At 56.2% G+C, this 11,119-nt stretch overlaps 1 protein-coding gene across 3 annotated transcripts; it reads left to right on the top strand.

Moving 5' to 3' along the window:
* The first annotated feature begins 3,690 nt into the window (after window positions 1–3,690).
* EGR3 (early growth response 3) lies at window positions 3,691–9,494 on the top strand. 3 transcript variants are annotated; one of them, XM_031669431.1, is made up of 3 exons: window positions 4,300–4,358; window positions 4,803–4,855; window positions 5,677–7,096. In XM_031669431.1, exons 2-3 carry the CDS (start codon window positions 4,816–4,818, stop codon window positions 6,684–6,686), a joined length of 1,050 nt encoding a protein of 349 aa, XP_031525291.1. In that variant the 5' UTR covers window positions 4,300–4,358; window positions 4,803–4,815; the 3' UTR covers window positions 6,687–7,096. The 3 variants fall into 3 exon arrangements, with proteins under 3 accessions (XP_021797820.1, XP_031525291.1, XP_031525292.1); XM_021942128.2 differs by lacking the exon at window positions 4,803–4,855 and having other exon boundaries at window positions 3,691–4,358; window positions 5,677–9,494; XM_031669432.1 differs by lacking the exons at window positions 4,300–4,358; window positions 4,803–4,855 and adding an exon at window positions 4,435–4,658 and having other exon boundaries at window positions 5,677–9,494.
* The last annotated feature ends 1,625 nt before the right edge of the window (window positions 9,495–11,119 follow it).

The following is an 11,119-nucleotide window of genomic DNA, read 5'->3' as shown; positions in this document are numbered from 1 at the left end:
TACAAAGCAGCCACTCCAACACCCCACTCCTGCTCCACACCCAGGGTTGTCCCCTCCTGCCACAGAACCCTGGACTCCATCTGCCACCGTCATCGAGGATGACAGGGGACATCTGTGCAGGCTGCAACCTGAGCAGGCACTGGGCACTGAGGGCCGAACCTTGTAGGGCAGGCCTTCACCAGCATGGTTCCTTCCAGCAGAGGAGAGAAGGCTCTCTCCCACTCCAGCAGCCACACCACCCCCGGAAAATGTCTCAAAGGCTGCTCCAGAGTGTTAGAGAGCAGCTGAGTGACTTCTTTGAACCCTGCCTTGTGTCACCACCAGATGTTGAGGGCTCAGCTCAGTTGGTGTCTGGGCTCCTTCAGACCGGGGGCCATTCCTTAACCATCCCTAGACTGGGGCAGTACCCAGGAGATACTAGGCACCCAGATAGGAATTTCCTTTTCCCCCTAAATAATCAACATTATTAATACTCCTTGCATATGATCACGCTAGTCTGTGACGGAGTTCCATACCCGGCCTTTTTTACCACCTATATCATCTAAATTTACTCCTGCCACACCCGAGAGGGAAGGGCATATCTGTCACATGGCAGTTTAACAGCAATTGCAGTTGATTGGGTGCTTGCTTAAGGGATTGGCAAGTACTCTATGAGGATTATCTAATTTAATTCTTCCTAAGGGGTAGATACTGGTATTATCCCAATTTACAGACAAGGAAACTGAGGCTAAGAAAAAAAAATACAGACATTTGCCCAAGGTCACAGTGAAGCTTTAATGAAGACTTTAATTGAAGGCTCCCGTTTTATGCAAAAAACTAGTAGAAAGGAGAAGGAAGGAATCGTGTCCCCAGACTCCTATCCAATCTTGCTGACGGGTAAGCAGGTCCTGGTGCAGGTCGGCAAACCTTGCCCCATGTTCTTCTACTTGGGAGCAACAAGTCCAGCGAGCCGAAAAGTGTCGGGAGAGCACCCGTCTCCTCCAGTTGGGAGTGGCTGCACTCCACCGCCTCTGGGGCCCTGGAAGCTTAGGATCCCAAATGCTTCCACTGCCTCTGCCTTTCCCAACGCAGGCCCCAATCGAACAGCATGAGGGCTTCTAGCTCCTCACTCTACAGCCCCTCCTGGGGAGAGATCCTGACAGGTGGAAAGTGGGTGCATCACGGTGGGGTCCTCCGGAGTTGAGCTGGGCGGCCCGGAGGCCTCTCACTTCCTTCCCACCACCCCCGCAGGCTGAGCTCTGCCTCGCGCGGGGAGACATGGGCACTGCAGCCTTCGGGCCTGCAGCTCGCCCAGGACCGCGGACCCCACACGGTCTCCCGGCCCCAGGCAGGAACCCGTGGAGACCCTCCGCAACCTCCGGGTGCACGCGCAGCAGGAAGCACCCTAGAGGGGCCAGGTCTGGGACTGGCGCGCCCGAAGCTCGCTGGTCGCCGCCCCTCCCCGGCCCTCTCCTACTGCCTGGCTCTACGGCCAGAGGCCAGAGCCGCTGGCTAATTTTTCACGCCCCCCCCCACCCCCACCGCCTCGCTGGGTGACGCTACAGCCTGTGCGGTTCCTTTAAAGGCTGCGGGTTCCGTTCTTCTTTCCTTTTCCACTGGATGCCAAAATATGCAAATCTTGGGACCGGAATCTGCAGCCAAATCGAGAAGGAGAAGGGGCGCGGCCGGCGCGTCACCGGATCCGCTCCTTGTATGGCTCTTCCCGGCTTGGCCCGCCGCCCTGCGACCCTCCCTGCAGCCGCCCGGGCCCCTCCCGCACCTAGCCAGGCTCACACCGCCGCCCACGCCCCCCGACCGGCCTCGCGCCCCCCCCTACAGGGAGGGAACCGGGGGTGGGAGGCGCAGCCTGCCCTGATTCTGACCGGAGCGCGGGACCGCTGCAGCGCGCTCCCTCCCCGAGCCGCGCGGGCGGAGGAGAGCCCGGGGGCGCTGTGGCTCCCTAGTATAGGAGTGGGGAGCCTGGCGGGAGAGGCGGTGGGGGTAGAGAGAGGGGGCTCGCGGGAGGCGGGAATCCCTCCTTTCCTAAGAACTAGAGAAGATAGGGGGAGGCCGGGCCCTCCTGTCCCCAGCCCTACACAGAGTAGAGGGGAGGGGAGGGGATGGGAAGGGAGGGAGGGGATGGGAAGGAGGGAGGGAGGGGAGGGAGGGGAGGGGAGGGGAGGGGAGGGGAGGGGAGGGAGGGGAGGGGAGTGAGGTTGTCATCCACCTCCACCACAACGTGCAGCTCGGGAGTTCCTCCTACACGTCCCCGGCCCGCGTGGCCCTCCCACGACGTGCGGCCCGGGGATCCTCTCTTCCTCCTTGTCAACACTCCCACTCCCCCCGAGAAATGCACGTTCCCCCAACCCCGACTCCCCAGCAGGGGACGAGGGATTCGCCGCGCCCACGCGGCCACCGAGGAGGGAATCCTCCCCCGCCAAGCCGAAGTGATTTGGGGTCGCACCCCCATGCTCCCGCCCTCTCCTCCCCCTCGCCCGCGGGCCGGCTGCGCGCGCCTTGGGAGCAGGCCCCAGGGAGCACAGCAGCCGCCCCCGGGATCTGCTGCCGCTCCGGGAGGTGACAGCGCTCCGGGTCGGCACACAGGCCGCCCCTGACTGCGGAGCGCCGGCAGGCAGCAATGGGGACAGCCCTGTGGAAGGCAAGGAGGAGGGCAGAGACTAGGGGAGACCGCCAGTGGCTCAGAGACTGTGGGTTCGGCGTCCTCCCGCTGGAACTCAGTGGCGGGCCCTTCGCAGGCAGCAGTAGACAGCGACTGCGCCCGGGCCTGCTGGGCCCTCCTGCCATCCTGTGGCCACAGAGGCTGCTTGGAACCGTTAGGGAATTTACTGGGGATTCAGTGCACGTGTTTATCCCTCCAACTTCATTATTTCCTCTTCACCACCAAAACCGCACATCCTCGACCCCAGATGGATGGGGCTCTTGTCTTTGGCGCAACTGCTGGGGTGCTCCGAATCTCCTCGCCACTGCGCTCAGCCAGGAGTCAGCGCCGGGTCAGGGGCCCAGGGAGGGGCAGGGGCGGCGAATCAGAGTGAAGTTGGCACAAAAGTTCTTGGGATATTGGACCAAGGAATTCTGACACGTTGGAACACCCCCCCCCCCAACCCTGCGCGCAGCTCTCCCCCCCACAAAGGGAAGCACTCCCTTTCTCTTAATCTCGGATAGGATCCCGAACGCTGGAGCCGCTGCGGTAGCTGGGGCGCAACGCACGCCTTCCGGGTTCCCCAGCAGTTCCTGGGCTGCAAAGGGACTCTGCCAGGTGTTTTTAACTCTCTTTCTAACTGCTAGGGTGTTGGAGACCACTTGCAAACAATCCCACCCCATCGCCCACCACCCCCCAATGCGCTCTCCTAATGCAAACCTCAAATATAACACACACAATGAGTTACTGGCGTTTCGACTCCACGCTACGCGCTTTGCGCTTTGCATGCAGCTATAACCTTCTTTCCTCTCTCTCCCATTCTTCTTCTTTCTTCTCCCCTTCTCTCTCTTTTTTTCAAGAGCCGCTAGCGGTGCGGGCGCCGCACGTTGGCTGCGGCCCGCTTCCTGCTTTCTAATGTTCCATTGTGAGGAGCTTCCATTGTGACGTCGCGCCCCTTCGGCTGGGCTTTGTCTGTCCATATATGGGCAGCTACGTCACGGAGCTTTCCCGGGGCTCAGATAAATAGGCTGGTGGAGTTCCCTGGCTGGGAGCTTTTGGGCAGCAGTGAGCTTGCTAGGAAGCGGCGGGGCTGGTGGTGGTGGTAGCGGCGGCGGCAGCGGCGGCGGCGGCGGCGGCGGCGGCGGCGGTGGCGGTGGCGGTGGCAGATCGGGGGGCGGGGGGGCGGCGGGCGCGTGTCTGTTTGCGAGATCAATACTGAGGCCGCGTCCGACCCCCTTGAGCCGAGATCCCCTCAGCCCAGCCCCCACCCCACCCCTCGCACACGCCCCACCCCCCCCCCCACGACCCAGCCTCTTACCGCACCAGCTGAGGCACCCAAGAGGATTACCCCCTGGGGCCCCCTCCCGCCCCCCAAAAAAGAGAAGATCCCCTCTCCTGGCCCATCCCTTCCCTTCTTCCCTCCCCCCTCCCCCCGAACTTTCCCTCTCGCATGCTTTTCCCCTGCACCACGGATCGCCTCTCGGATGCCGCTTGCCTGGAAGCTGCGTTAGGAGCGAGCGGCGGCGGTGGCGGCGGTGGCGGCGGCGGCGGCAGCTCGGGAGTGCTATGACCGGCAAACTCGCCGAGAAGCTGCCGGTGACCATGAGCAGTTTGCTAAACCAACTGCCTGACAATCTGTACCCCGAGGAGATCCCCAGCGCGCTCAACCTCTTCTCCGGCAGCAGCGACTCGGTAGTCCATTACAATCAGATGGCTACAGGTAAGGGCGGCGGGGAGGCGGCGAGGCAGCGAGGAAGGAAGGGGAGAGGAAGAGGAGGAGGGGACGACCTGGTGATGGATGGATGGTTGGATGGATGGATGGATGGATGGATGGATGGATGGATGGATGGATATATAGATAAATGGATGGAGAGATGGGGGCGCGCTGGGAATTTTGCGGGGGGCGAGTTGCTTTTCCCACCCACTCCTCCCGCCCTCCTCGATCGAGAAGGCTAGGTTGGCGACGCCACGGTAGAGGCTTCGGTTCTCCCGGGTGGGGGCAGCCGCCGACCGGAGGGAGGTAGGTGAGAGCGGCTCTGGGGTTCTCCCTCACCACGCAGGGGGCCCGATCGCCGGGCTACGCGCAAGGCGTGGTGCTGTCGCCCCCTTCCCGGGAGGAGCTCGGCGTCTTTTTCACCCGCGCTCTCCCCCCTTACTCCCTCAGCCTCCCACCCGGGATGGAGCCATGTGCGGCGTGGAGTCCCCGCGGTGGGAGAGGTACTGCGACGCTGCCTTTCCGGGGCGTTCAGCAAAGCCGTGGGGGTGTGGGGACGGCGGGGAGAAGGAGGGGGCTCACCCGCGGGGCGAGGGCCTGCCACGGGGAACGATCTCCGGGCCGGGGAGCTGGGGAAGGGCGGCCGCTCCCGCCATGGAGACATCGGCCGGTTTTCCGCCGCTCTCCACCCTCCCTAGCTGGGGCTAGGCTTTTCCCCTTCAGCAAGAGCCTAAAGCTCCTTCATGCCCGAGGAGGCTGGGGCTGGGGTAGGTGAAGGGAGAGCTCCCTTTGAGGGCGGCACCCTTCTACGCTCCGGGGACAAAGCGTCGGAGCGCTCTGGGTCGGCAACCCGGGAGCAGCGCGCGTGGGGGGCATCGCCGGGGAGGGAAAGGCGCCGCGTCCTGGAGCGGACAGGGCCAAGGGAAGAGGCTGAGTTGTGTGCGGTGGAGAGCGAGAGCCCAGCGCGCTCCGGGTCTGAAACTACCTGTAGCTGCAGCTACCTGCCCGCCCCACCTCGGGAAGAACAACAATGCTTCTCGCGCGCGCGCGCGTGTGTGTGTGTGGTACGTGAGTGTGTGCGCGGCTTGTGCGGTGTGTGTGCAGCAGCCACTCCACACCCCGATCCGTAGTATTTTGCTATATCCAGGTTGCGCCCGGGAGCGCGGCACCGCCCGCTTTGCGCCGGGCTCAGCGTTCCTCTTACCCCATGCGCTACGCACTCCACCCGGCCGCACCCTCCGCACCTGGGCAAGGACCTGGGCCCCGTGGCCCGGAGCCGGCTCGGCTTCACTCACCCCTCCCCTCTCTCCCCCGCTCTCCGCAGAGAATGTAATGGACATCGGTCTGACCAACGAGAAGCCCAACCCGGAACTCTCTTACTCCGGCTCCTTCCAGCCAGCCCCCGGCAACAAGACCGTGACCTACTTGGGAAAGTTCGCCTTCGACTCCCCTTCCAACTGGTGCCAGGACAACATCATTAGCCTCATGAGCGCCGGCATCTTGGGGGTGCCCCCGGCTTCAGGGGCGCTCAGCACGCAGACGTCCACTGCCAGCATGGTGCAGCCACCGCAGGGTGACGTGGAGGCCATGTATCCGGCGCTACCCCCCTACTCCAACTGCGGCGACCTCTACTCAGAGCCCGTGTCTTTCCACGATCCGCAGGGCAACCCCGGGCTCGCCTATTCCCCCCAGGATTACCAATCGGCCAAGCCGGCGTTGGACAGCAATCTCTTCCCCATGATTCCTGACTACAACCTGTACCACCATCCCAACGACATGGGCTCTATTCCGGAGCACAAGCCCTTCCAGGGCATGGACCCCATCCGGGTCAACCCGCCCCCTATTACCCCTCTGGAGACCATCAAGGCATTCAAAGACAAGCAGATCCACCCGGGCTTTGGCAGCCTGCCCCAGCCGCCGCTCACCCTCAAGCCCATCCGGCCCCGCAAGTACCCCAACCGGCCTAGCAAGACCCCGCTCCACGAACGGCCCCACGCGTGCCCGGCCGAGGGCTGCGACCGCCGTTTCAGCCGTTCGGACGAGCTGACCCGGCACCTGCGCATCCACACGGGCCACAAGCCTTTCCAGTGCCGGATCTGCATGCGGAGCTTCAGCCGCAGCGACCACCTCACCACTCACATCCGCACTCATACGGGCGAGAAGCCCTTTGCCTGCGAGTTCTGCGGTCGCAAGTTTGCGCGCAGCGACGAGCGCAAGCGCCACGCCAAGATCCACCTCAAGCAAAAGGAGAAGAAGGCGGAGAAGGGCGGTGCACCCTCTGCATCCTCGGCGCCCCCTGTGTCGCTGGCCCCAGTGGTCACCACCTGCGCCTGAGGATCGGGCCCCCAGATCCCCACTTTTCCCCTCCAGTGCCTCCCGGCTGCTAGCCTGAAAGCAGCGGGAAAGCCAGCCACGGAGGCGCAGGGGCCGCGCCCTGGCCTCTCCATGGACGTGCGGCCCCTTGCTCCCCTTCGATGCCCCCGGTTCCCAACCTTTCACGCCGGCCAGCGGTCAGGGGTCAGGGCTGGACGCGCCTTCCCCTCGCGGTCCCCCACTGAGCCAAGGCGTGGGGGCGGAAAGGTGGCGTCTAGCCCGCTTTGTTCAGTTCGGATCGCCTTGATCCAGGGGCCGCCGGGCCGCGCCAAGGACCTGCAAGGGACTGAAGGCGGAGCCCATCCAACCCTCGCCCGACCCAAACACCTCATTGTTTCCCCCACGTCTCCCTCTGTACCCCCTCGAAGACTCGAGAGGGGGAGGGGGTAAGGAGCGCACCAAAGCGCAGAGCTTGCTGCCCGCCGCACGCACGCGCGCCTGCGTGCGGGGATGCGCGCGAGTGTGTGCGTGCTCGCGTGTGTGTGTATGTGTGTGTGAGTGTGTGTGCGCGCGCGCAAGCGTGTGTGTGTAAGACTCTTGAGCTGAACTGGGCTGTGTTTACCCCAAACTCTTCCCCACCTCGGGTCCCTAAGCCGCTGGGAGATGTCCCAGGCTGGGGGTCCGCACGTAGCGGGAAGAGGTGGTCTTCCATCCGCTCTGAAATCATGTTTCTTAGAGAAATGCCTCGGATGCCGCCGACGCGGTGCTGCTGCCGCCGCTTCGGGTTTGGCCCCTCAGAACCCCTCCTTTTCTGAGCGCTTCCCTCTTAGGCCTCAGGGCAGTTTGATCTGTGGGGAGAAAGAGCAGCCATCGCTGAGCCTGCCTTTTAAAATATATGTGTATTTCCCTAGCCCCACTCTAAGAAATCTACGTTCCTGAGTTTGCCTTCTGCCCTCCCGCTTCTTCCCCTTCTCCCCTCTAAACCTTCTCCCATCTCTTCCAAAATCTTTTCCCAGAAAGGCAGGCTTCAACCAGCCACTCCAGCTTTGTGTCTTCTCTCAATTACATAGCAATTTCTCCTTCCCACCATCATGGGGAAGCTGGCTCTGCTTTTGCCCTTTGTCATCACCAACACAACAGATAGAATTTAAATATATGTATATGGTGTGTGTGTATGTATGTGTATGTATATGCATGCATGTGTATAAAAATGCACATGCATATATATACATAACATACACACAATATGTATTCCTAGCAAAATAAAATCTCTAAGGTACTTGGTTATCCAGTGCAGTGCACCGGAATAAAGAGAATTTGTAGGCGTATACAGCTTTAAATGATTTATTTTTTATGAAAATGTTAACTGATGAGATTATATCTACATACGTGTGTTATGTGTGTGGATATAGATACACACATATCTGTACATATACATGAGTGTACATGTGTACACATATACACATATATGTACGGATATGTGTGTATACACATATACGCATCTCTGTCCAAAATTTCCTCAAAGATATGAGGATTTTTTTCATGAATCCATGTTGATGAATGAGGTGTCTCCTTTCCATACCCAGTCTCACCTTCTCCCCACCCTACCTCACCTCTTCTCAGGCACCCCTCTTTCCCAGCTGTCCTGCCAACCCTTCTCGCACAGGGTGGCTCCTTAGAAGTGGAGTAGTAGGGAAGGTTGCTCTCTGCCACAGCTTCCAGCGCGGTCTTGACTGAATGTACTGTTCCTGTTAGCGTTATTTCTCCTGTGGTCAGTAAGCTGCCCAGAGAGAAGGAACAAAGGTCTGGAGTTTACAGAATGTCTGTTTTTAAAGTCACTTTATGCGTTTTCCACTTTTTTTTTTTTTAAGGAAAAGAAGTACCATTTTTGTTTTGTTTTGTTTTGATTTTTGGTGGTGGATAAATAATACTAAAAGGACTCTAGTGAAAAGGGGGGAAATCAAAGAGCAGGGGGTTGTGAATATCCAGGTACTTGGACTTTTTGTAGAAGGAGAGAGAAGATGATGAAGTTTGCCAGGAGGGCCCATATTTTTTCAGCTGAAGGGTAAAATCTTTCTTTGCAGAGACAGTATTTTGCTGAATACTTTTTATAATGTGATGATTATTAAAAAAACAAAAATTTTGGTCACTTCCAAGCTAGAAGGAGGAATCAGATACCCTTTAATATTTTTTCCTCGCTCCTTCTGGTATATGCATGTCACTGCATGATAATTGAGTTTTCCTTTGTTTTAATAAAACTGTTCTCAGACATTAAGCTAAACTAAGAGAAAAATAACTTTGTTGCCAAAAGGTTGTGCTATCCAGATTTTTTATATGTCTGCATGTTTAAAAAAAAAAAAAAGCAACAAAAGAAAATGCACTCTAACTTATGTGAACTGAGAGAAAAAAATCAGGTTTTAAACAGGAAAACCTATGGGGAATGATATTTTTTGAAAGACTTTTGTATAAAGTTGAGTACTTAGAAAAAAGACAAACCAGATGTAATATATTTTGTGGATGTTTTTATTTCTTGGATTTATAGTACCTTATACTAAGGTTAAAAAAAATATGCTTGATATTGTGAAAAGGTGAAATTCTTCACCAACATTTCATTTGCTCCTTTGTCATATTGTAATGCCAATATAATATAGTTAATGAAAACAGCATTTTTAAAAACCGAAATATTGAAATGGTGTAATGTTGTACCATTTGCACTGTGAGCAAATGCTAATACAGTAAATATATTGTGTTTGCTGACAATCAGCCGGCCTATAAATCTCCTTATTTTATTTCTTGTTTTTATAGCATAAAGCTTTAGTTTGGCCTGTTTTTTGTCTTGGGTTGTTTTTGGCTGGTGATTTGTTTGATAGGTTGTTATGCCTGGTTGTGCCATTCTTCCTCTGAAAACTCTCAAAGTGGAAATGTGGAACTTGGTGTTATTGGAAGTAGGTCAGAATTTTGTGCAAGGTTCTGGTGTTTCAAATAGTTTTTAGTGTTTTCTGTGGTACCAGGAGAATAGGCTTCCCCTCCACCCTTCTGTAAGCCTCACACTGCCAGAGGGGTTAAGTGAATGGGTTAGGTAAATTCATGGGAGTCAGGGCTGGTGACTGGGAATCTTCTAGAACCTTCTTTCCAGTTTCCGATGGATATTCGAGGGTAGAAGGGAGATCTCCTGGTTTATTAACAGTTGCTCTAGAGACAGTCTTAGGGAACGCCAGAACAGGACACTGGAGGGCCTGTCAGCCACACTGAGTAGTTCTCTTGCCAAAGCTTTCGAAGCCTGAAAAACAGGTGGAGACTTGACCAAGGTTCTTCAGGGTTGGCAAGATGACCAGAGAGATTGGCAGCTCTTCTGTGGTCAGATCACTGGAAAAAATCAGGTTTTAAACTTCTACAACTTTAATCCCGCTTGGATGGGATTCCTCTAGGCCTCACTATTTGGAGCTGCCTGGTAAAGGTGAACCTCGCTGAAAACCAGCTCCTATGAATGACCTAGGGATCCAATGCCTTGAAAGGAAGAAAGAACATTTGGGATTTGGAGAACACACAGGGAATGTTTGCATAGCCTCAAACTGCCATACCTTATTATTTCTACCTCCCATAAAAGCAATGCTTCTCCTATCCTCCAAGCTGTCTTCCCTAGAACATTCCTCCTCCTTAACTTAGTTTATTTGCCAGCCCTAGAGCTTTCTCCATTTCTCTTGAGGAAAATGTATCCTCCACTTCCTTCTTGTGTCTGCATCTCTATTTTGCACCCCTCACCTTGTTCCCCATAGTCCTTAGAAGACTTTATCCCTTGAGGCTTATTCTAGAGCTGTCTTTGGACAAGTCAGTCCTTGCTGCCTCCCCTTCCTCCTGCCTGCCCTCTAAAAAAAAACTCACCTGGGTTCCTCTGCAGTTCATTTCACATATGATCTGCCTCATCCAGGTTTAGGGGCCTGGTGTATAATGCTGCGCTATGTAAATGCCCCACCAGATTGTGACTGGGGTCTGTGTCTCAGACCCTGAGGTGCAAACCAGGTCAGCCACAAAGCAACAGAAATGCCGTGTCCCTGCTCAGAAACAGCTCTTCGGCACCCGCAAGGCAGGCCCACCACAGAGAAAAATATGGGTGGTATTTCTGGTTGGCTATAGTTATCAAGAAGTTGAGGCCAGACCTGGGTGGAGGAGGTAGGCTGTGGCCCTAGAAAAGAATGTTTTTGAAGTAAGAGATGAAGAAGGAGAATGCAGTATGGAATCTTAAATTTTCCCACCCACACAATTTTAGGTCACCGGCTGCCATCTTGAATTCCCTTCTCTTACTTCATGAAACTTAAAATTTCAGACTGAGGCTTCAATAGCCTCATAGAAGTATCCTTCCTTTTTAACAGAGGGAATCCAAGATGGCAGAAAGGTCCTGACAATTGAGCATATAGTCCATCTCTTTGCTAAACTAGATGTTTCCTTCCAGATTT

This window comes from Papio anubis, chromosome 8 (genome assembly GCF_008728515.1).
Source record: "Papio anubis isolate 15944 chromosome 8, Panubis1.0, whole genome shotgun sequence".
Taxonomy (NCBI): domain Eukaryota; kingdom Metazoa; phylum Chordata; class Mammalia; order Primates; family Cercopithecidae; genus Papio; species Papio anubis.
The sequence above is the reverse complement of the archived record's forward strand: the minus strand, read 5'-3'. Positions and strand labels throughout refer to the sequence as shown.